The sequence below is a fragment of the Cannabis sativa genome, chromosome 5 (genome assembly GCF_029168945.1).
Source record: "Cannabis sativa cultivar Pink pepper isolate KNU-18-1 chromosome 5, ASM2916894v1, whole genome shotgun sequence".
NCBI lineage: Eukaryota > Viridiplantae > Streptophyta > Magnoliopsida > Rosales > Cannabaceae > Cannabis > Cannabis sativa.
Window position 1 is genome coordinate 23250922 of NC_083605.1, and position 27244 is coordinate 23278165.

The window sequence follows — 27244 nt, forward strand, 5'->3', positions numbered from 1 at the left end:
TCGTCTGATTCACTCCGGTGGTCTTCCTCAGTGGCCAATTGGATACACTTTAGCGGAGAATGAATAGGGAATCAGAAAAGGTACAGTTATGGAGCGAGAACCATGGCAAGCGAGCGAGAGAGATAGAAAAATGGATTTAGGATTTTCTTTTAGTACTCTAAATATATATTAGGGTAAATTGCGGCATAAATACCTAATGCTTCAGATTTTATATACTTAAATACCTAATATTTATTTTTGGAGGTAAAAATACCTAATGTTACAATTCTCTTACACCGTTACTACCACTTCTGTTAACTCATAATAAATATGGACACGTGAAGAGTTTAGATGCATTACATTTATTTTTATTTTATTTTAAAACTTAATATTCTTAATATCAGAAACTAAATGCTACTTGTTTAAAAAAAAAGAACGTGTTCTCATTAACAATTTTCACATGATATTGACACTTCAATTCGATAATCATGTTTCATATACTATACTAGTTCACTCAGCTATGGTAATTTAGTATTGCATCTCTCTTATTTTTTTTAAAAAACAAATAATATTTAGTTTTTTATATTAAGAATATTAAGTTTTAAAATAAAATAAATAAATGTAATGTATTTGGGTCCTCCACGTGTCTATATTTATGAGTTAATAACAGAAATGGTAGTAACGGTGTAAGAGAATTGCAACATTGGGTATTTTTGTCACCAAAAATAAACATTAGGTATTTAAGTGTATAAAATCGGAAACATTACCTATATATTTTAATTTTTATTTTAGAGATAAAGAAAATAAGTAATTTTGTGACTAAATGAGGCTGTAAATTAAATAGTTGTGACTAAAAATCATGTTAATAGGGACAACTTACGAAAGTAGTAATTAAATAATAATTAGTCAGATTTTAAGAACAAAATTTTATAATTGTGACTAAATATATTTTCAGTCACAACATTTTAGTATTGTTTTTTATAAATTGTAAAATTTTAAATTTTAAAAATTGTCACAAATAATTTATTGTAACTAAAATATTATTTGTAGCTAATAAGTTGTGATAATTAAAAACACACATTTAGTCACAAGTTATTTTTGTTGTGAATAAATAGTTGTGACTAAAGATTTTATTTCTTGTAGTGTGAGTGTGTTCAACATTTTTATATATGATGTTTAAAACTAGAATGATCTGAGAGAAATATAATTGGCATTCAACTAGGTGTATGAAGTTATTATAAATTTAGAGGGAATGAACTCAAGAAAGCAGATCTAATTAATATAATTGTAGAATACGTAGTGGTTTATAAAAGACATACATAAATTTAACGGTACAAATAAATAAAATCATGATCGTGAAAATTAGATAAATATAGTTTATATTATATATATATAAATATATATATCTAGCTCTTGCTATTGTGGGAGGATACAAATTGAGCTAGAGAAGTAATTCAGAAGTGAAAATCTGATGACTGGCCAAGTGAGCTCTTACAGTGAGCAATGGCAGCCTGAACTGAGTTTTCAGCTGAGAAAAACTTCCTGTTATCATCACTACTTGGGAACCCGTGCATTGGAGAGGACTTTAAAGAGCTAGGACAGCTGCTGGTTTTTCGATTGCTACTTCGACTGTTATTGTGACCACTTCTTGTCATGTTCACAGCTCCTAAAACCCCTTTCAGGGCACCCATGTTTACATCCATCGCTCTAGAACACTTGTATTGATTATGAGAAGTGTATTTGTTGTCGCTTACGAGGTCGTTACTAATGTACATTGCTTCATGATGGTAGCACTCTATTGTTTGTGCTTCTGTGGATGATCTTATTAATCTCTTAGGTTTGTGTGACCTATCATTGGCATTGGCTTTGTTTGAATAGAAGTGAAGGTGATCATGGCCACGAGATTTGGCAAATAATGAAGCCCATAGCTTTCGAACTTTGGTACCTCGAAACTTGATCATCAACAACTTCATGATGCCACTAGTACTGCTTTTTGTACTATTATTCTTTACTTGTGTAATGCTCGATTCTCTCCTTCATTAATAATTTAATCAGCATAGATCATGTTGGGAAAGAATAAATGCATAGTAAGAAGTCCATTTTTTCGGAAGATATTAGAAAAGAAAACAAAAAGAACAATCTAAAATTAAAGTAATAGAAGCAACCAATAATTGTAGCTGTAAACATACTGTTGACTTAACGATATTTATGTTAGGGATCTTGAAATTAAATGGAAATGAAAATACATTAATCTAAGATATATATTTTATTGGTTTTATTAAAACTTGGGTTGATTGGATAGTTCTTTGCTGTATTAGCCCATGTTGTTGGTGATCAATTGTTAATGGGCTTAGCATCTGTGAGTAAAGTCTAGGTGAAGCAGAAGTGTGGGCTTTTCTAGTTGACTGAAGCCTTTGATGAGCAGGCCCAGCCCAACTAGGGTTTTGTAGCTAAGTCCCCTCCCTAACTCTATAAATACATATTGTCTCATCACAATTGTATACCTTTTGATAATCAGAGAAAATAAACTGCTTCTGATTTAGAGATCTAGGGAGGAAGACTTAGTTGATAGTATTGCACTATCAAATTGGAGTAACTGCTGTGGATCAATCAGAGATAATTGCTATGGATCAATCAGGTACACATACTCAATTATCATATACTACTATTGTGTTCTATGTTATATACAAATAGATCTTGGGTTAATTGTTAATTTATCTAACATGTGGTATAAGATTGCCTATTGTATATGATTTAGAACCTATAATTAGTATAATTAATTTGTATATGTTAATTATCTAAAATTACATATCAATTTCGTTATTATTTTATGTGTAATTTTTTGTTTATAAATCTTAAAACTTTAGGGATTTTATTGATCGTTAAATTCTCTTTCAATTGATATATTATATGTTTGAATTCATAGTCTATATTAAGAGAATTTTAATTTTAAAGTTTTAGGGTTTATATGATTATAATGTGAAATTATATTTGTGTATTTTGATTTTATTGTTTTTGATCTAAAATTGATTATAGATAACTCATTATCAATTGTTTAAGATTGTTCCTACATAATTAATTTCGGATTTAACTAAGGTTAGCATTACAATTTTTTTTTCTTTTGTGTTCTTCAATTTTGGGAGTGATTTTAGAATAGATCTACCCATTTATTTTTTAATACACGAAATTAATAGTGTAAATCAACTAGAAATTGATTCCCAATCGAAACCCATCCAAAATCCCCATCTTTTCGTCGTTTTTTGGCCGGAAAAACAAGCAGACCCGACTGGAGGCCGAACCGGGTCGCGTGACCCGACTGGAACCCGCCCCAGGAAGAAGAAGACCCAGCCCAGCCGCGACGCCCACTCGCGCAGGTGGCGCGTGGGGGCGCGTGCGACCTCGTGGGGCATCGGTTTTCGACGTTCTTTTTTCCAGCGTGCTTAAAATTAAATTTCGGATTTTTCTATGATTTTTAATTAATTTTTTGACTCCGTTTAATAATTATTATTATTTTAATGATAATTATGCAGTTAAAAAATTATTAAAAATAATTTTTGATGATTTTTCGAAATTTGTCAATCATAGAAATTTTTTGAGTTTCTTCTCGTTCCATAAAACATAGTCACTCTCTTATTTAATTTGTTTTGACTATGTAGTCTCCACCAATTTTCTTATATTCACATCTTTTAATTATTTGTTGTTCTAAAGTTATAAAACTTGGTTGTTTGATACAAAAATAATGTGTTATGGTGGACACTTTATTTTTTGCTTATCAATATAATAAAAGCAATTATATATCTCTTTTGGAAATTTGGTTGAAAATTATTAATTTTCAATGATTGTTTTATCACCAAATTTCACATGTTGAAGAAAATATTATATTTTTGGTTGACTATATGTGTAATTACTTGCCCAAAGGTAGTATTTACATATATTAGTTCACATTCCATGAAGTGAGTTAATATTAAATGTATATATTTTAATTATTTGCCCAAAGGTAATAATTTAAATATATAAATTTATTATTATTTTTTGTTTGAATTAATACATATTTTTAAGAAATTTATTTGCCCAAAGGTAATAAAATTCTTAAATGATATGTATTTTTTCTTTGTTGTTAACTTCATGAAGGTAAATCATGTGTGTGTTATATTCTCACCCCAAAGGGGAGTTTATAATGACCAGTTGATTCTACAATATTTTCTAATACATTGCTCATATTGCTTATTCAAGTTTTAATTTTGAATTTTTCAGTCTCCTTTTCTGTGAACAACAATAATGCTTCCATCCATATTTTGAATGCTTCCAACTACAAGACATGGAAACGAGATGTGAAATTTACTTTAGGCATAAAGGATATGGACTTGTGCCTACGAGAAGAAAAACCTGCTGATCTTACTGACTCCAGTACAGCTGCCGAGAGAACTCATCATGCACAATGGGAAAAGTCAAGTCGACTTAGTCTTCTTACTATGAAAAGATCCATTCCTGAACATCTATTGAGTGGTTTGCCAGACACTACAAATGCCAAAGAGTTTTTCAATGCTGTAGAAAAATTATACGACACTGGTGAAAACGCTGAAGCTGGACATCTTATGGATGAAATGACAACCATTAAGTATGATGAATTAAAAGGAGTGCGTGATTTTATTCTGAAATTGGTGAATGTTCAGTCCAAGTTGAAAGATCATAATATTCCTCTTCCCCGACTCTTTCATTATTCATCGAGCTCTTCATGCTCTTCCGCCTCATTCAAGCCTAATCAAGACAGCCTACAACACTTACAATCAAACATGGACTATCGCCGACCTAATTTCTCAAAGTGTGTAGTCAAGAAAGCAAGCTTAAAAGGGAGAAGAATGAATCTGCTAACTATGTTTCTCACCTCAAGCCCAACAAAGGAAAAGGAAAATTCAAGAATAAAAATGATGGTGCTACTAAACAGAATGGTAATGGTAAGGAGCATAAGAATAAACAGAAGAATAACAATGGAAAGTCCAAATACTCTAATGTGAAGTGTTACTTTTGTGAAAAATTGGGGCATCGGAGAACAGACTGTCACAAATTTAAGACTTGGTTAGAAAAGAAGCAAGCACAATCAGGTAATCCATTGGCATGTGTTTGTTTTGAATCTAATCTAGTTGATGTTCCTATTGATTCTTGGTGGTTAGACAGTGGTGCTACTGTTCATGTTTCTGCTTCCTTACAGGGGCTAAGGGATCTCAGGAAGCCAAGTGAGAGGGAGTCCAAGCTTAAAGTGGGCAATGATGTTGGAGTTGACGTTATCTATGTTGGAACATTTATTCTTGAATTACAGTCTCGTGATAAGATTATTCTGAACAATACTTTTTATGTTCCTACTTTTAAAAGGAATTTAGTTTCGCTTCCGCTTTTGGTTAAACAAGGATATTCTTTTCATTTTGCAAATGATAATGTTGACATTATGCTTGACTCTCGAATTATTGGAAATTGCTTTTATTCTGATGGTCTTTACAAGTTGTCATTGGCTCCTTTAGATTCCTCTTTTAATGTTGTGAATACTGTGGGTAAAAGACCTCATATTAAGGAAACATCCTTATTGTTATGGCACAAAAGATTGGGTCATATTTCCAGAGAAAGGGTTGATCGTTTAATTAAATCTGAAATACTTCCTCCTCTTGATGCTTCTGATTGGGATACTTGTGTTGATTGTACTCGTGGAAAATTGACTAAAACAAGAAAGAAGACTGCAAATCGCAGTCAATCTTTATTGGAAATTATCCACACTAACATCAGTAAACCTTATTCCAACACGTTGTGCAGAAACAAGTATTTTATCACTTTTATCGATGATTTTTCTCGTTATGGATTCACCTATTTAATTAAAGAAAAATCTGACGCCCTTGATAAACTCAAAATTTTTCGAAATGAGGTTGAGAAACAATTAGGAAGAGTCATCAAAGTTGTTCATTCTGATCGTGGAGGAGAATATTATGGTCGTTATACAGAATCTGGACAACACATGGGGCTTTTTGCAGAGTACTTACAAGAAAATGGTATAGTTGCTCAATACACTATGCCTGGTTCACCAGAGCAAAATGGCGTTGCTGAAAGGAGAAATCGCACTCTCATGGATATGGTTAGAAGTATGATGAGTAGAACAAATCTTCCGGAGTTTTTATGGGGTGAAGCACTTATGACTGCAACTTATATTTTAAATCGTGTTCCCGCAAATCGTTCCCAAGACCCCTTTTGAGTTATGGACTGGGCGGAAGCCTAGTCTGAATCATTTTCGAGTATGGGGTTGTCCAGCTGAAGTAAAGATTTATGATCCTAATTTGAAAAAGTTAGATCCGAGAACAAATCGCTGTTATTTTATTGGTTATCCAATGCGCTCAAAAGGCTATCGCTTTTACTGTCCCACTCGTGGTACACGAATTGTTGAATCTCAGACTGCTAAATTTCTGGAATTTGATGTTGCTGAAAAAATTCCTTCAACATCTCTTGAAATGGGGGAGTCATCTAAAGGAATTTGTATTCCTATGTCATTTTCAAGAGATGATAATAGTAGTCTCCATCCTACTCCAGTTGGTAATGCTCCCATTGTTGATGAATATATTGCTCCCGATATCGAAGATGATGAAGGTCCTATTATTGATGAAGGGCCTATTAATGATGAAGCTCCTATTGTTAATGAGAATCCGGTTATTGAAGAAATTCCAGTTGTGGAAGATGTTATTCAAAACAATGATCAACAAAGAGAAGTTATTCCAGAAGTACCTCCTCTAAGAAGATCTCAGAGACAAAAGAAGTCAACAAAGTGTCATGATAATTTTGTTTATCTTGGAGAAGGAGAATATGATATTGATCATTTTGTGGATCCTGTCACTTTTAGTGAAGCACTTAATAGTCCACAATCTTCAAAATGGTTAGCAGCTACGGATGATGAGATCGACTCCATGAAGAAAAATGGTGTATGGGAGCTAGTTTTATTACCTGATGGTTTCAAACCAATAGGTTGTAAGTGGATTTTAAAGGCTAAAAGGGATAAAAAGGGACAGATTGAAAGGTTTAAAGCGCGTTTAGTGGCTAAAGGCTTTACTCAAAGAGAAGGTATTGATTACACTGAAACTTTCTCACCTGTTTCCACTAAAGATTCGTTCAGAATTATTATGGCCTTAGTTGCGCATTTTGATTTAGAGTTGCATCAAATGGATGTTAAAACTGCTTTTCTGAATGGAGAATTGAATGAGGAAGTCTATATGTCTCAACCTGAAGGCTACAAGGAGAATGGAAAAGAACACTTAGTTTGCAAGTTGAAACGATCCATTTATGGTCTCAAACAGGCATCTCGCCAGTGGTACTTGAAGTTTGACAAGGTTGTGACATCGTTTGGTTTCGTAGAGAACAAGTTTGATCGTTGTATTTATATGAAGATCGGTGGGAGTCGTTATATTTTTCTTGTTCTTTATGTAGATGACATTTTACTTGCCAGCAGTGATTTGTCACTACTAAATGAGACCAAAAATTTTCTGTCTTCCAATTTTGATATGAAAGATCTTGGAGAGGCATCCTATGTTTTGGGGATTGAGATCCATCGTGACAGGAATCGAAAAGTTCTTGGCTTATCTCAAGAAGCTTACATTAATCGTGTGCTCAAAAGGTTCAACATGGATTTGTGTAAAGCTGGTTTAGTTCCTATTCTGAAAGGGGACAAGTTCACTAAGCAGCAATGTCCTAAGAACGACTTGGAAAGAGGAGCAATGAAGAACATCCCTTATGCAAGTGTAGTAGGGAGTTTGATGTATGCTCAGGTTTGCACTCGACCTGACATAGCTTTCGTAGTCAATGTTCTTGGGAGATATTTATCTGATCCTGGCCTTGATCATTGGGTTGCAGCCAAGAAAGTTTTGAGATATTTGCAAAGAACGAAGAGTTTTATGCTTGTGTATAAGCATGTTGACAATCTTCGAGTTATTGGTTATTCAGATTCAGATTTTGGTGGTTGTGTAGATGATTTAAAGTCAACTTCTGGCTATATTTTCACCTTGGCAGGTGCTGCTATTTCTTGGAAGAGTGTCAAACAGACTTTGATCACATCATCTACTATGTATGCTGAGTTTGTTGCATGTTATGGGGCATCTTTGCAAGCTTTGTGGCTGAAGAATTTTATTTCGGAGATACGAGTGGTTGATTCTATTTCCACACCTATGCTAATCTATTGTGATAATAATGCTGCTGTTTTCTTTTCAAAGAATAACAAGATTAGTAGTGCTTCTAAACATATGGAAATAAAGTATCTCACTGTCAGAGACTTGGTCAAGAAAGGAGACATTGTTATTGAAAATTGCAAGACCGAGTCGATGTTAGCTGATCCTCTAACCAAAGGGTTAAGTGCCGTGCTGTTTAATAAACATGTTGTTAATATGGGCATTTTAGAATCTTTTGATCTTTTGGGTTAGTGGGAGTTTTATTTTCTGTTTGTTTTCAGAAATTATTATTTATAATTTTCTGAATAAAGTTATGAACTACATTTTATGTTTCAATATTTTTTATTATTGAATGGATATGTTTTCAATTATGTTTTGTTATATTCTCGAGAATGATTGAATTGAAAGCATGTGGTTCATATTGTTGTGATCATTGTCTATTAAATTTATTTGCTTATTGACAATGATATGTTGTTGGCTTAATTCTTTAAGCAAGTTTAGTGACACTTACTTATTTTTAAGTGGTGTATGTTTAATTTCACTGGCTTATTTATTAAGCATCACGGTATCAGTGAAATTGAGGACTGATAAGGATATTATGTTATTTTATATTGATCACATGTTGAACATAATTCCTTACCACACTACTAGACTTATTGACCATGTCGATTTAATACTTTGGTATTTGTGATTATGAATGTCTTTTGTTGAGCTAAAAACAATATGACTGTCATAGTTCATTATCAAAGGTTAAATTGGACCGGTATGTTGAGATGCTATCAGAGAACTATCAGTTTTTAAAGTGGCCACAAATGTTTTCCTGTTGTTCAACCCATGAGTCGTTTTCAAACAAAATTATTTTGATATATAATATATATGTATTAAAATCAATGTAGCCCAAGTGGGAGAATGTTAGACTTTTATTTGGGCTTACATTAAATTTTATTGGTTTTATTAAAACTTGGGTTGATTGGATAGTTCTTTGCTGTATTAGCCCATGTTGTTGGTGATCAATTGTTAATGGGCTTAGCATCTGTGAGTAAAGTCTAGGTGAAGCAGAAGTGTGGGCTTTTCTAGTTGACTGAAGCCTTTGATGAGCAGTGCCCACCAACTAGGGTTTTGTAGCTAAGTCCCCTCCCTAACTCTATAAATACATATTGTCTCATCACAATTGTATACCTTTTGATAATCAGAGAAAATAAACTGCTTCTGATTTAGAGATCTAGGGAGGAAGACTTAGTTGATAGTATTGCACTATCAAATTGGAGTAACTGCTGTGGATCAATCAGAGATAATTGCTATGGATCAATCAGGTACACATACTCAATTATCATATACTACTATTGTGTTCTATGTTATATACAAATAGATCTTGGGTTAATTGTTAATTTATCTAACATTTATGTTAGGGATCTTGAAATTAAATGGAAATGAAAATACATTAATCTAACATATATATTTTTGTTTTCGGTTGAGGAGAGTGAGAATGAAAGTAGTAATACAATAGAATAAAATTTAAAATTTATAAAAAAAACGTTGATAAAATCATCTTACACTGGAAATAGTATTTTCTTTCAGTCATTTACCGCGGAAAAATCATGCTGTATAAAAATATCCAACCAAACAAAAATACAATCCAACGTACATTACCTCCAACCAAAGCAACATTATTTCTTTGACAATTTAGTCTGCAATTTTTGCGGTTTAAATATTAAAATCGAATAAATGAATATGGTAACATATTAAGTCAATATTAGTTGATTAGTCTAACAATATAGACCCAAGTGTAGTTGGAATGATAATGTATATATTATATGTATTCTATATAAAGTTTGGTTATGTAACTCATTCAACATTATATTTTTTTTTTTATAAAATTTGAGAATAAAAAATCTGTATATCCAGCTTAAGAATCCAACCTATATATAGACATACTACACTCAAATTTGATTATGTGAGTTTTAATTAAGAATATAATAAATTACAATATATGCATTATCAGATATGTTACCTAATTAAGAAAATTTTAAAAAATTTAAAAATACGTTTATATATAATCATCCAAATGACATACCAATGTAACAATAGCTAAAAATTTATCTCAAACCTTATTTAAAAATAAAAAAAAAATACATTACCTAATTGAAAAAAAATTACATATATGTATTGCACTTAAATTACTTAATTGAACCTATTAAAAAAAATTAATTATAAGTGAATTTCACGTAACAACACAAAAACCTCTAATCACCTAATAATAAATGTTTACATTTATTTCTATAATAAACGAATATATATACGTATATAAGTTAATAAACCAATTATTGATTGTAACTTATAATCTTTAAATTTCAATGAAGTGTATAGTCAAGACTAATACGTTTGATTATTTTATAGTAAAAGGATTTGGTACTGACTGCTAATTAAAATATATTAAAACTACTCATCCACTAAAAAGAATATCTCTATTAATTAATTGTATTTCAATTATAGGAGAACATCCAAAAAAATTCATTAGATACGAAATAATCAAAATAATAACTTCACACACGAAATGCATAACTCAATCTCAGCCAAGAATAGTGAAAAATAAAACACAAAATAGTCTCGTTCGGTTGTTGAGTTGTTTTGATTTTACATGTTTATTGTAGATTTATTGTATCGGTAGAAGTAATTGCATTGGTGATATGGATTGTTAATTTAATATATATAAAATGAACGGTTGCACATAATATGAACACATTAGAGTAATAAGTACGTAAAATATACCTTCTGTTGTTGGCATTGATGATTGCCAACTGCCTATTATTCTCCTTTTGATCATCATGAAGGCCGTTAATTTCGTCTGCCATGTTCGGAGGGCCATCGAGACTGAACAGTAGGGTGTGAACAAGTGGATTGAAGGACTCGGACCCCACAACAGCTTGAGGGAGACAGGTTCCAGTATAAGAAGATCTAAAAGTCGAGGATGATAATCTTATTGAAGACAAAGACGATTTTGATGAAGAAAATGCCGATAAGGACTTAACTGTTGCTTCAGCTGATTCTCTGTGAGTAGAGTCAAGCGACACACAATTGATAGTATTATAAATTCCATGATCCTGAATTGATGAAGGGAAACTAGACGAGAACGATATTCGGAGGTGGTCAACATTATCCTCATGAAGCACTCGATCGCCGTTTGATTGATCTTCCGTTTGATTAATCTTTTGTTGATCGAATGATATTTCTATGAAAGAATTTTCTTCTGTGTCGCTGTCTTTGTTGTGGCTTAGATCGTCATTTTCATCATCATCATCTGTGAAAAGTTCTAACGAGGAGGAAGAATACTTAAAATTGGAGTTGAAAGAGAAGCTTTTATTAGCATCTTGATGATGCATGACACTACTCTCCATCCTTATTATAACGGAGACTTTCTAGGACTTAATAAAAAGCTTAAGGAGGATGAGAATAAATTATATAGAGCTAATTTTGATGGAAAGAGGGGAGTAGGTCATATATGTTCCTGGTTCAAAGGGATATGTAAGAAGAATTGTTAGGTGAGGAAGGGGAATATGGAGAACCCAAACTTGTCGTTTATATATATCTTTCAGGATGATGATGTGTATAAGGAAAATAAGGTAAGGTAATCATGTGAACGGAGAATATCTATAACAACCTTAAATGATTATTAGTAGTTTATAAGGAAAATCATGTATTCTTCTTTTGAAAGATTTACTATTTGCATATAGTACATAGGAAAACTCTAACAATATATACCCTATACGTTTGCTCTAATGTTGGATATATAATTTTAGGGTGATTAATAGTGGCATAAGTACCTAAAATTTTAAGTTTGTAAATGCTACAAATTTAATACTTTTCTTTAGTAATATAATGCGTAAAATTGTAATTTTTGTCAATACGGACTCCATTAGTGTCTTAAACAGGACACATATAAGGCTCGGTGCTGATTCTAAAAAATTGATCAACAATAAATTTGTATTATGACTTTGAATTCTTTACACTAGATTGATCTAATCGAATGAAGGAATTTTGCTAGTTTACATAATTTCCCCTAACTATCGAAATTTTCTCCCTTGCACTACTACAAAATGCCTAATTTGCGTCGGTCAACGCGTCTCGCCAAAATAGTTGATCGAGGCAAAAAAAAATTGAGATATTATGCTTCAGAGTATAACTGAAGCAAAAAAATACCAATTAGCGTCAATTAGTACTTCGATGCTAAAAGTATAACCGAGGAAAAATGTGAAAATTTTAAAAATTATCTTTTACATTTTGCTTCGGTGGAAAAGTGGGGCCAATTATTTTCGCTTCGATTAAAAACAGAGGTTAATACATTTGCCACGGTTATCCACTGAAGCAAAACGGTTTAAGTTTTATAAAAACCCAATTTTCAAAAAATAGGATTTCATGTTGTCGCTCTTCCCCAAGCCATTTTGAAACCCAAGCAGAGCCCCCATTTCGAAACCCTATAGCAGATAATTGCGCCAAAAGCTCTCACCTTCTTCCCCATTTTGAAAGACCGCTGCCCACCCACTGTCACTCACTATTGCATCGCCCACCGCCATCCTCTGCTCTGTTGTGTCGTCCACTATTGAAACCCTTGCTTTCTCTTTGTCTCGGTACGTAGCTCTCTCTTTCTCTCTCTCGTATGAAATGTTGGAATTATTTTACTAGGATCTTAGATCTACTCACAAGTATGTTTATTAACACCCTAAATATGAACTTTCTAAAACGATGAAATTAAACACATATAAAGTTAAGAAACCTTACATTGGGTGTAGCGAAATTAAATGACTCCTTCCGTTCAGATCTCTAACCCTTGTATCCTTTCTGTAGCAGAGTATTATCAAGTATGTGAAAAGGGTTTAAGATGAATTTATAAATCAAATAGACAAGCAATTGATAAAGTGAACCAAAACATACACAAATGAATGAAAAATACTTATGTTTCTTTATTGATGTTGAATAAAATAGATTACATTGAAATGGAGTTTTATTTAGGGCATAAAACCTAACAAACTCCCACTTGCACTAATATAAAACTAATTAGTACATATCAATTAATCCTAAATTCTGACGGTGCTTTTCAAAGGCTGTCACGGCCAGGACTTTGGTAAATGGATCAGCTAGGTTGTCCTCTGTGTCAACTTTCTCAACTAGTACATCCCCTCTTGCCACGTATTCTCTGATAATGTGATACTTCCTTTCAATGTGTTTGCTTCTCTTGTGGCTTCGAGGTTCTTTACTGTTTGCTATTGCTCCATTGTTATCACAAAGTAAGATCAGAGGCTTTTCCATTCCAGGAACAACACCTTTACTGGTGAAGAACTTTCTTAGCCAGACAAGTTCTTTAGCAGCTTTGGCTGCTGCTATGTATTCAGCTTCCATAGTTGAGTCCGATATCGCGGTTTGTTTAGCACTTCTCCAAACCACTGCTCCACCCCCAAGAGTAAACACCATCCAAGATGTAGATTTCTTGTCTTCAAGACTTGCCTGGAAATCTGAATCAGTGTAGCCTATGGGATTTAAAGCACCACCCTTGTAGACTAACACAAGATTCCTTGTACTCTTTAAGTATTTCAGAATATACTTAACTGCATTCCAATGTTGTTGTCCTGGATTAGACTGATACCTGCTCACGATTCCAACTGCATAACAGATGTCAGGTCTAGTGTATAACATTGCATACATTAGACTTCCAACTGCAAAGGCAGAGGGAATTTTTGCCATGTCCTCTATCTCTTGAGGATCAGTCGGAGACTGTTCCTTAGATAGACGAATATCATATCTAGAAGGCATGTTTGCCCCATTGGTGTTGTTCATGGAGAATCTCTCTAAGACTTTTTCTATGTAGGTTGTTTGAGAGAGAACAAGAGATCTGTTCTTCCGGTTTCTGATAATCTGAATACCAAGAACATAGGCTGCTTCCCCCTAATCTTTCATATCGAATTGAGTGTTAAGCCACTCCTTGATGTGAGTCATTTTCTTGACATTGTTTCCAATGATCAAAATGTCATCAACATAAAGGACCAGGAATACTACTATTTGGTCTTCCTTGAGTTGGTAAACACAAGGTTCATCTTCATTCTGAAGAAAGTCGTAGGTCTTGATGATTTCATCAAACCTTTTGTTCCACGAGCGAGAAGCTTGCTTAAGTCCATAGATAGACCTATTTAATTTGCAAACCTTCTTTTCCTGCCCAGGAAGAACATAACCTTCCGGTTGCTCCATATAGATGGTTTCTTCAAGTACCCCATTAAGGAAGGCAGTCTTGACATCCATTTGCCAGATTTCATAATCGAAAGTAGCAGCTATGGAGAGAAGAATTCGGATGGATTTGAGCATGGCAACAGGACTAAAAGTTTCCTCATAGTCCACGCCTTCTCTTTAGGTATAACCCTTGGCTACAAGTCTAGCTTTAAAAGTTTCGACTTCGCCTCCAGCTCCTCTTTTCTTCTTGTAAACCCACTTGCATCCTATCGAATGATAGTCGTCAGGTGCGTCTACATATTCCCAGACTTTGTTCTTTTTCATGGAATCCATTTCTGAATCCATGCCGGCCGACCATCGTTTCCGTTGCGGACTAGCCATTGCCTGTTTATAGGTTAATGGATCGTCTTCAATACCGTCACCTACGACCATATTGATTTCACCATCCAAGCCATAACGAGCAGGTTTTGTTGAAACCCTCCCACTACGACGAGGTGCGGTGATCTTCTGAACAGAAACTTCAGTAGTTGATTTCTCAGTTGGTTCAACTGAGGGAGTGGGATTGTCCTCTTCACGTGTGGAAGAGAACGGAACATTGGAAGGACTTATATCTGAAAGCATTTCCTCCAACACTACTTTACTTTGTGATTTGAAATTCTTAATATAGTCATCTTCAAGGAAAGTTGCGTTTGTAGAAACAAACACTTTATCATTCTTGCGACTATATAATAGTCCACCCCTAGTCTCTTTAGAATTACCGACAAACATGCAAACTTCAGTTCGTGACTCAAGTTTGCCGTCTTTCTTTCTTAAGACATGAGCAGGGCACCCCCAGATTCTGTAATGGCGTAAACTAGGTGTACGACCAATCCATAGTTCTAAGGGTGTCTTAGGGATTGATTTAGATGGAACAACATTTAAAATGTCGGTTGCCATCTGAATTGCATATCCCCAGAAGGACGTAGGTAGAGTTGAAAAACTAAGCATGGACCTAACCATTTCCAAAAGCGTGCGATTTCGTCTTTCTGCAACTCCATTTTGCTGTGGAGTGCTAGGGGCGGTTAATTGGGATTCAATTCCAAGTTCAATTAAATGATCTTTGAACTGCATATCCATATATTCTCCACCCCTATCAGTTCGCAAGATCTTTAATGTTTTACCTAATTGGTTTTGAGCCAATGCCTGAAATTCCTGAAACTTTGCGAATGTTTCAGATTTCTTATGCATAAGGTAAAGATGTCCATATCTAGAGTAATCGTCAATGAAAGTGACAAAGTACTCATAACCACCTCGGGCTTTGACATTCAAAGGTCCGCAGACATTGGAATGTACTAACCCTAGGGGTTGTTTGGCACGCTTTCCCTTTACAGAGAAAGAACATTTAGTCATTTTCCCTTCTAGGTAGGACTCGCATACTGGCAATTCACCTAAGACGACATTTTTCAATGGACCGTCTTTGGTTAGCCTATTGAGTCTATCAAAGCCTATATGACCTAAACGTAAATGCCATAGATATGTTTCATTATCATCAACGATCTTTTGCTTTTTGTGGTTTCTAGGTTTAGCTACTTTAAAAAGTTCGTTATGTAAGGCAAATGGTGTTTCTGGTCTAAGAACATAAAGCCCTTGTTCCATGGATGCAACACAAATCTGAATGTCATTTCGAGAAATGGTAGAACCAGAACTCGAAAAATCTAATTTGTATTGTTGCAATTGTAAGCATGAAACAGAAACCAAGTTTCTACTGAAATTTGGAATGTATAAGACATTGTCTAATTCCAAAATTCTGTTTTGAAACTTGAGTTTGGCTTTTCCTCTAGCTCTAACCGAAACATTTCGCCATTACCAACTTTAAGTTTCAACTCTCCGGATTTCAAATAATTCCAATTCTCAAGCAATTGCAATGAACAACTTACATGGTTTGTAGACCCAGAATCAAGAATCCAAATGGATTTATCATTCTCTAACACACATGATTCGAAGACTAAAGCATTACTGCTTATTCGTTTGTTAATTGTTGTTCTTGCTGGTTCATTTTGTTGTGAAGTATAACTTGAGGAAGTGGAATCACTTTCTCTTATCTTCTCAACTAAGCTTGAAGTAGTAGGATTTATGGAGTTATGAACTTCTTGCTCTTCATAGTGAACAATTCCCAGCTTACCTGCTTTCTGGAATTTAAAGTCCATCATGAGCATATGTGAAGTATTATTCTGACAAGGAGTTTATAACTTCAAGTTCAATTGCTAAGATATTAACTAGGAGTGGAATGGGAAGAGCGTTATAGACACTACAACACATCAATAAAACAGAAGTAAGGTTTTGGTTCAAAATTCATACACAAGTTTAGAAAATAACAATTATCACATATGTTATAAAAATACTAAATCTAACATAGTTTATTTTCCAAGGTTTCCAACATAATGAAATACAGTGTCCCGGTAGGCGAGAGTCAAAGATAACATTAGTTGAATAGAGTTGTCAGCTCATCTAAAATAAAACCATTTTAGCAACCTTTTATTCGATCAAAATGAGAATCCAACGTTGTCCCAGTAGGCGAGAGTCAAGGTTATTCTCATTTTATGAGCTTCCACCATTGTTTCATGTTTTATGAGTTTATCTCTAAGTAGTCACCGTAGGGGAGAGTCTAAATAGAGACGAAAACTCACAAAACACTTATCAAATGAAATCTTACGGTGTTAAAAGTGTTCAACAAATAACCATCCATAGGGGGACGAAGTCTAGCGTCTCGAGGTTATATTGAAAAAGTTTAACTATTGTAAGACCAACAATGGAGATCGAATATCTTTTGATTAAAAGCTCCTTATTTTAAAATATATATATATATATGTATTTTGTATAATCATAATATTCGATATTATAATAATGAAAAATTACAAATTAAAGTTGATTTAAATAAAAAGTCAACTTCAATTAATTTTCAATTATTATTTAATTTGAAAAATAAATTCAAATAAATATCGAATAAGTTCCATAATATAATAATGAAAAATTACAAATCAAAGTTGGTTTAAATAAAAAATCAACTTTAATTAATTTTCAATTATTAATTAAATTCGAAAAATAAATTCGAATATTTAAATGGAACAAATTTGAAAATATCTTGTTTAAGTTGTTTTAGAAGAATCTAAAAAATCAACTTAAATATCTTTCAAATCAGATTTAATTAAATTAAAATTAAGTTACAACCACTTAATTTGAAGATATTCCATATTAAGTTAATATTCGAAAAGATATTAACCTAAAAAAAATATCTAAAATATTCCATTTTAAGTTAATATTCGAAAAGATATTAACTTAAAAAATATCTAAAGAATCTTAATAACCAATGCCTAAAATTCCTCAACTTAATTTTGAAATTTTCAATCCAAAAGATATTCAGATTTAAGTTGGTTAGTTGTAGATAACTAAATATCAACTTAAATAGGAATATTTAATGAAAAATTTAAATTAAGCTTCAGAAAGAATCTAGATGGTTATAATTCTATATTTAATTAAATACAAGAAAATACATATAGTTTAGCTTAGAATATAAAATTCTTTAAACTATGATTTTCTTAAATTAATTTCAAAATAAATGAAATTAATTATGTTGCTAACCAATTTTATTAGGTTAAACTAGTGTAATTAACCTAGTACAGTTATTCAAATCAGGCAAATGGACCTTCACAATTGGGGTAGTTCATGTGAGGGGGTGCTGGGTTCAGTATGTCGTACCCACTACTATGGCTCCCAACTCTCACATAAGGCCCAAAAGAGAGGAATTTAACCTTAAAATGAACAACTGTCATTAATTGACTAAGCCCAAAAACTAAATGGGCCTAAATAAAATCTATCAAGAACTATGATATTTTATTTAGCAACAGCAACCTATATGCATCTATAATGAAATTAAACACATAGGCTCACACAGGCATACTTTGGATGGGTCCTATCATGTTGCTAGGTCATACACAGATGAAAGAAGATTGTAAATATACCTGTTACAAATTATTAACTTGACCAAGGGAGCCATGAGTTAAAATCAGATCATTGGATCTGTCAACAAGTTAACCATGACTATTTGCAATCAAGCAATAATAGGTTTTGAAAACTTACACACAAGCTAAAACATATACTCTTGCAACAAGGTTAGCTGGATAGTTGGATGTAGGATTTATTTAATTTTAAATTAAATATTAATTTCAAAAATAATTATTTAAATAAAAAAATATTTTCGAAAATTAAAAAAAAATTGAAAAAATTCGAAATTAAATTAAAAAATTTAAATTTAAAATTAAACCTACAATTTTGAAAAATTAGGTTTCAACCAACCTAAATATCATTTCAAAATTTGCTAACTACTTTTAAAAATTAAATGTTATTTTATAAATAAAAATTAAATAAAAAATTAAAAAGATAAATGAATATCTTTTTCAGATTTTAAATGTAATTTAAATAAATAAAATAACAAAATTTAAAAGTTAGCAAAATATCTTACATCCTTTTGAAATTACATGATTATAATTATCTTATTTTAAATTTAAATAAGGTCAAATTAATTAAAAGAAAAAATTTAATTTAAAATATTTAAAATCTGACCTTAAATTTAAAAATAAGATAAGATATAATCAAATTTAAAAATAAGATAGATTATTAAGCAAAAAAGATAGATATTAACTATTTTCAAATTCAAATTACACTAATATCTTGAATTAAATTTAAAAAATATTAAATTAATTCATAATGATAATTAGAATTGAATTAGGAATATTAATAGTATAAAATGCGAGCTGTACGGACAGTTTTCAAAGAAAAATCGGAAGTTAATTCCATGAAAAAGCATGAAAAATCGAAGAAAAACGAAAAAAATGCGAGCTGTACGGACAGTTTTCGCGCGCGCATGAGAATTTCAGCACAACTCCGTTTTTTTTTTCGAATCTTCAAAAAATCATAACTAATTCAAATTAAATCGAAATTGAGTTCTGTAAAAAAGTAATTTGCTTAATTTTTTCAATACTATCCAATAAAAATAATTTTATAAACAGATATTCAATTATTTTTCACGAAAATTCACAAACACCAATCAATCTTCAAATAACACTCAATACAACATGATACCATCCAAAAACAAACAAACAATCGTTTTAAAGTCCAAATTTCTTGCAAGTAAATCAATTACCATGGCTCTGAGGCCAGTTGTTGGAATTATTTTACCAGGATCTTATATCTACTCACAAGTATGTTTATTAACACCCTAAATATGAACTTTCTAAAACGATGAAATTAAACACATATAAAGTTAAGAAACCTTACATTGGGTGCAGCGGAATTAAATGACTCCTTCTGTTTTTTCTGTAGCAGAGTATTATCAAGATTTGAACCTGGATCTCTTTCTCTGAATCCTTGATGCTGAAACTCCTTTGCTGATGATCTTTCTTCACGATCTTCCTCACTATAATTGAGGTATTGCTTGCTGTGTGTGGGCACTACTCTAATCACTAGGGTATGTTCGAAATATGAAGGAAGAAGAGAGAGAGAGAGTGGCGGCCAAGGTAGAGAGAGAGGCTCAGGTTTTTCTGAATCAGAAGTGTAATTTTCCTGAAGCCTTCACTATCTATTTATAGCATTCCACTAGGGTTAGGTTTGAATTATTTGGCCTTAAAATAATGAAAATATCAGTTTAAAATTCCTACAAAAGTGGTCGGCCATGGCTTGATGGATTTGGGCCTTGCTTTTTGCAATTTTGCAATTTTAACACTTTTGTATCTGATTTTCTCAAAAATGTCAATTTCCTAATTCAGCCATTTAAATGCCAATTCTAATTATTTAATAACTATAAATAATTATTAAATAATATTGTCATTTATCATATTTATTAATTGAACCATACAAAGTATCATAATTAACAAATATGCCCCTATTAACTCTTTCTTTACAATTTCGCCCTTACTTAGTGAAAATTTCACAAATAGACATAGTCTAATTTGTGAATTATAATTGATTAATCAAAACCAATTACATGAGTCTTACAAAAAATATTATCTCAACTAGTGCGGGGACCATGGGTCTATATAACCGAGCTTCCAATAAGTAGATCAAGAATTTAGCACTAAAATTCACTAACTTATTAATTCTTCGTTGAATCCACGCATAGAACTTAGAATTGCACTCTCAGTATATAGAATGCTCTATATGTTCCACCATATAGACGCATCATTAGTTATCCATTAGTTATCCATTGTTAGATTACCGTAACACCCTACTATGTATTTTATCCTTAAAACACTTGACCCTTTATAAATGATATTTCAGCTTATGTGAAATGAGTACTCCACCATTTATGTTCGTTTGGTCAAGCTCGAAGGAGATCATCCTTTGCTTACTATTCGCCAGATAGAAGCTATAGATTCCATGTTTATGCTAGCGCTCCCACTCAATTGCACTACCGTGTTCCCAAAATGTACGTATCACCCTGACTTAAAAGTAGGCTTAACTAACAAATCAAAGAACACGAATAGCCTTTCAAGATTGAGCCTAATCATAACAGGATTAAGAACATTTGATCTAGGATCAACTTGGCGATATTGACTTGAATAGATTTTACGGTAAGTTTAATTAAATCTAAGTCAAAGTTCAATATTGGTCCCGTCCGATGCATACTCCATGCATCCAACCTGAGCTTTACTTTAAACAATGTTCTGGAAAGAACATAGCATTTCTCCAAATGCAAGTAAACTCTTGTTGTAGATTATCATATCAGTAAAACCCTCTGTCTGATAAATCTAGGAAACTTTATTCACATAATCATATTTACTTTCCAATGTGATGACAACACAATAAACATGATCAAGTATGTGAAAAGGGTTTAAGATGAATTTATAAATCAAATAAACAAGCAATTGATAAAGTGAACCAAAACATACACAAATGAATGAAAAATACTTCTGTTTCTTTATTGATGTTGAATAAAATAGATTACATTGAAATGGAGTTTTATTTGGGGCATAAAACCTAACATGAAACTCTCTCTCTCTCTCTCTCTCTCTCTCTCTCTCTCTCTCTCTCTCTCTCTCTCTCTCTCTCTCTCTCTCTCTCTCTCTCTCTCTCTCTCTCTCTCTCTCTCTCTCTCTCTCTCTCTCTCTCTCTCTCTCTCTCTCTCTCTCTCTCGTCTGAACAGAGCATCAAGGTGTTGGATTGGATCTTCTTTCAGGGATTGGGGTTTCGATATGGACTTATTGATGGGGCCATAAGTATCTCTTAGATATATTCAGGTCTACTTCTTATATATTATTTTACTATTTGTTTCTCATCTCTTCTTTTATAATGGCAATTTACTTAGTAATGCTATTTATTTGTTCATCGATTCAGCAAAAATAAAGAATAAAATGTTCATCGATTAAAAGTTATTAGCAACTTTTTTGATTGTATATTCTTTGTCATCACTCTCACTAGCTTTTCTACATTGTAGTTTTACCCTTTTCAGGATACAAAACTGGGGTAAAAGAAATTTTTAGTAAGAGAATTAGAAAGACTAAAAAAATGGTAGAAAAGAAAAGCGAGGTAAGAAAATAAGAACCTTTTAGTTAGAAGAATGTGTAAGACAATTGAGAGAGAAAGAGAGATTTCATTGATACTATTTAAGAGTGAAAACCAGAGTACAATTAATGGAACTTTATATGTTGGGTTTTATGCCCTAAATAAAACTCATTACAATCTCATTAGTTATCAATTTAGAAGTGAATTATGATTACATGTATGTTACATGTTTATGGTTTAATACATATACTTAATATATGCACAAAATCAGTTAAATCCAGAACATATAGTTATTCACAATTACAGTATCGTCAATGCAGTGGAATGTGATTGTGATTATATGATTCAAAAGATTTGGTCCCTGTTCATCAGTGTTTTGGATTTACACTGATGTGATAATCAGCGATGAAGTATACTTACACTTGGAGTAAGTGTTATGTTCTTTCCAGAACATTGGCAAAGTATACTGGTTTCGAATGCATGGAGTATGCATTGGACTGGGCCGATATTGAACTTGGTTAAAGATATTGTAAACTTACCGTTGTATCTTTCCAAGTCAATGTCAGAAGTTGATCTTAGATTAAGAGAATCTAAATCCTGATATGTTTAGGCTCAATCTCAGCAGTGCTATTCTTGTTCTTTGATTTATTAGTTAAAGCCTACTTTTGAGTCAGGATAATACATATATTTTGGGAACATGATAGCATAACTGAATGGGAGTGCTAAACATAAATATGGAAATCTATAGCTTCTACTGGTGTATAGAAGTAAAGTGATGATTCCTTTTGAGCTTAGTTAAATAGAAGTAAATGGATGAGCTCTTGTTTCAGTGACTATATATTAGATCACTAAAACATCATTTACAGGTAACTAAGTGTTCAAATGGGCAAAATACATTGAGGGGTGTAAATGGTAAATTGGTCCCGTCTCGATGTAAATCATCTATATAGAGGATCTCTAAATCACATTAAGATTATAACAATGGTTAAATGAGATAGCATATTGATATCGTGAAACATATGATATGCTCTATATAAGTATGAGAGTGCAATTCCAAGTTCTAAGAGTGGATTCAACGAGGAATTAATAAGTTAGGGATTTACTTGGTAAATTGGTTCAACTTATTGGAAGCTCAGAATATAGATCCATGGTCCCCATTCTAGTTGAGACTATACTGTTTGTAAGACTCTATAATTGATTTATGATTAATCAATTATAATTCTTAAAGTTAGACTATGTCTAATTTGTGAATTCTCACAGTTTAGGGATGAAATTGTAAATAAGAGGGTTTCTAGGTTTAATTATTAATTGTGAGACTTTGCATGTCTAAATTAATAATTAATTTTAAATGGCAATATTATTTAATAATCTATTTTAGTTATTAAATAATTAGTTTTGGCATTTAAATGATTAGAATTTGAAAAATGGCATTTTTGGAGAAATAGAAATAAAATTGAGGAAACTGCAAAATCCATGTGAGGCCCATACACACCATGGCCGGCCACATCATTGCATTTTTCCCAATTATTATTTTCAATTTAATTTGTCATTTAATTGCTAATCAAAGCCTAGCCTAAATAGGAAAGTGGTGAATCACACTAAATAAGGCAGTTATTCAATTACACAGTAAAAGAGGAAACTGTATATTTGGAAAGTTGTGATCTTCCCTTTTCCTATTTATAGCCGCCCCCCTCTCTTCTCTTGGAGTGCGTGTGCTTGTGCTTGCTTGAGAAAACTTTGCTTTGCAAAGTGTGTCACACGAAATCAAGAGAGAAAACAAGAGAGAAATTTCGAAATTCCTAGTGAGAGAGAAGTGCCCACACACATCATTCGGTATCTCATTATAGTTTGGAAGACTGTGAAGGATCACATCCAACTGAAGAACTTTCGGGCTCAGATCTTGATTATACTCTGCTACAGACAGGAATCAAGGGTTAGAGATCTGAGTGGAAGGAGACATTAATTCCGCTGCAATCAGTGTAAGTTATTCTTAACTTTTATGTGTTTAGTTCATCGTTTTAGAAGTTCAATATTAGGTTGTTAAATCAACATACTTGTGAGTAGATCTAAGATCCTGGATAAATTTAATACCAACAACTGGCACCAGAGCCATGGTAATTGATTTGCTTGCAAGAAATTTGGACTTAAAACGATTTGCTTGTGATTTTGATGGTTTCATGATGTGTCATATTGATGTTTGATTGATGTTTGTGAATTCTGGGAAAAATAATTGATTTTCTGTATCTGGAATTATTTTTATTGGATAGTTTGGAAAATTCTTAGCAATTTACTTTTTTACAGAACTCGATTTCGATTTAATTTGAATTAGTTATGAATTTTTGAAAATCGGGAAAAACCTAGGTGGTGAGCACCTTCCCTACGCGTGCGGAAATCATGCGCAGGGGTGCTTGCGCCCAGATTTCTGGGCTGTATCTCCCCTTCCACGCGCGCGGACTTTTGCATGCTGTCCGTACCACCTGCTATTTTCTTCGTTTTCTTCGATTTTTCATGCTATTTCATGGAATTAAATTCCGATTTTTTGTGTAGTTTTGTATGTTGATTTTTGTTTTTCAAATTTCAAATCTAATTATCAGAAATAAATTAATTTTAATTTTTTTTAAAATTAATTTTAGATATTAGTGCAATTTGATTTTGAAAATAGGAAAAATCAAGTTTTGCTTATTTTTTTTATTTCCTTTAAAATTTGATTATTTTATTTTTTTAAGGTCAGATATTAATTTTTTTTTTTGGTAACTTGACCTTAATTAAAATAAGAGCAAAATAATCATGACAATTTTAAAAGAGGAAATAAAGTTTTTTTTGTTAACTTTTAAATTTTGTTATTTTTTCAATTAAATTAAATTGTAAAATAAGAAAAGGGTATGTATTTACCATTTCTATTTTATTATTTGATTTATTAAATAACATGAAATTTAAAAGGAAAGTTAGCAATTTAATTTTGAAATACATTTAGGTTACCCAAAACTTAATTTTTCAAAATGGTAGGTTTAATTTTTAATTTTTTTTTTTCGAAATATAGATTTAAAATTAAATAAATCCTACATCCAACTATCCAGATCTAACCTTGTTGCAGGAGTATGTGTTTTAGATTGTTTGTAATTTTTTTTCTAAAACCTATTATTACTTGATCTAAATTGCCAGGGTTAACTTGTTGACAGATCAAATGATCTGATTTTAACCCATGGTTCAATTGATGATAGATCAAGTAGATAATTTGTAACAGGTAATTTTTACAAACTTCTTTCATCTGTGTAGGACCTAGTAACATGATAGGATCCATCCAAATCTGTGTGCCTGTGTGAGCCTATATGTTTAATTTCTATTATAGATACATATAGGTTGTTGTTGCTAAATAAAATGTCATAACCTGATAGATTTTATTTAGGCTCATTTAGTTAATGGGCCTATTCAATTAATAACAGTTGTTCATTTTAAGGTTAAATTCCTCTCTTTTGGGCCTTGTGTGAGAGTTGGGAGCCTTAGAAGTGGGTGCGACATACTGGACCCAGCCCCCCCTCACATGAACAACCCCAATTGTGAAGGCCCATTTGCCTGATTTGGATAACTGTGCTAGGTTAATTATATTAGTTTGACCTAATGAAATTGAATAGCAACATAATTAATTTCTTCGAAATTAATTTAAGAAAAATATAGTTTAATGAATTTCATTTCTAGATAAACTATTTGTATTTTTCTTGTATTTAATTAAATAAAGAGTTTTAACTAACTAGATTCTTTCTGAAACTTACTTTTATTATTTCATTAAATATTCTTATTTAAGTTATGAATTAGTAATTACTAATTTTTCATAATAACTTAAATTTGAATATATTTTGATAATATTATTAAGCTGAGGAATTCTAGGAATTAGTTATTGAAGATTCTTAAAAGATATTATTTTAAGTTGGTTTTAAACTTAAAAAGGGGAATATCTTTAAATTAGGTAGTTACCACCTAATTTTGATATTTAATTAAATGTTGTTTGGAAAATTTTAAGTTTGTAAATTATAGATTCTTTCTATAATAACTTAAATCAGACATTTTCCAGATCTTGAAAAGATACTTAGTGGAATTGAGATATTTTCTATATAGTTATTTCCATACTAATTATTATTTCTAATATAGGAAAATATCATTGATTGTAAAATTAATTGGTTAATAATTAATTTTGGTACAATTCAATTAAGGATATTTTTCCTTGTATTAAATTGGAAATTAATGATTAAGCCTTCCCTATACTTAATTATTTATTTCCTGAATATAATACATTTAATTAAATTGAAAATTAAATGTCTAAGTTGATTTTCATAATGATACTTGGATATTGTTATTTTCATGATATTTAATTAAATAAGAAAATTATTTTAAGTTGGGTATTTCCATAACAACTTAAATTTGAATAATTTTCAAAATGTATTCTATTTATTTTATTAATCATTTTTCAAAATTGCATTTAATTATGCAAGATGATTTTGAATTTATCTTGAAAGATAGATTGAAGTTGTAAATTAATTATTTTAATTAATTTTGAATCAACTTAAATCAATGATATTTTCATTTAATGATTAATTTAAAATAAAGGAACTGAAATATATTATTAGAAATTGGATTAATTAGTCAAGAAAATCTAGATGGATAATATTTTTGCTTGAAGTATTTTTTCTAAGTAAAGTTTGATTTATTTTAAATGTATTTCGAAAATTGTATATTTTGGAAATACAATATATATATTTGTAGAAAATTTTAATTTGAGTTGCAAATTAATTTAAATTAATACAAATTAAATTAAGTAATTTTCTTAATATTTGTTGGAAAATTAACACTAAGATGGAAATAATTCATTTTATTTTCTTAACCATCTAAGTTTAATTTTACAAATATTAAATTAAATTTTATTTAGATTCTATTCTAAATTTAAAATTTAATAAATATATATATAGATTTAAAATAAATAAATAATAGAAGAAAATACAATTTAAATAATGAGCTTTATTATTTTGAGATATTCGATCTCCATTGTTGGTTTTACATAGCTATTGTTTTAGTGAGTAATCCTCCCTAATGGAGGAACGTTCATTAGCAAGTTAGCGCCGTTTAATCTTGAAAGATAAGTATGTTTGTAAGTGTTTTATATTAGTATTAACCACCCTAATGGTGGGTACTGTAGAAGACTTACAAACGTATGAAACAATGGCAGAAGCTCATGAAATAAGAATGACCTTGACTCTCGCCTAAACGGGACAACGTCGGATTCTCTTTTCGATCGAATAAAAGGTTGCTAGAATGTTTGCTATTCTAGATGA

The 27244-nt window shown here is 31.6% G+C and overlaps 1 protein-coding gene across 1 annotated transcript; it reads right to left on the bottom strand.

Annotated features, from left to right (window-relative positions):
• Window positions 1-1264: 1264 nt before the first annotated feature.
• On the bottom strand, window positions 1265-11793 carry LOC115715871 (uncharacterized). The gene is made up of 2 exons (XM_030644541.2): window positions 10938-11793; window positions 1265-2013 (listed from the first exon to the last, which is right to left on the bottom strand). Exons 1-2 carry the CDS (start codon window positions 11561-11563, stop codon window positions 1434-1436), a joined length of 1206 nt encoding a protein of 401 aa, XP_030500401.2. The 5' UTR covers window positions 11564-11793; the 3' UTR covers window positions 1265-1433.
• Window positions 11794-27244: the final 15451 nt, after the last annotated feature.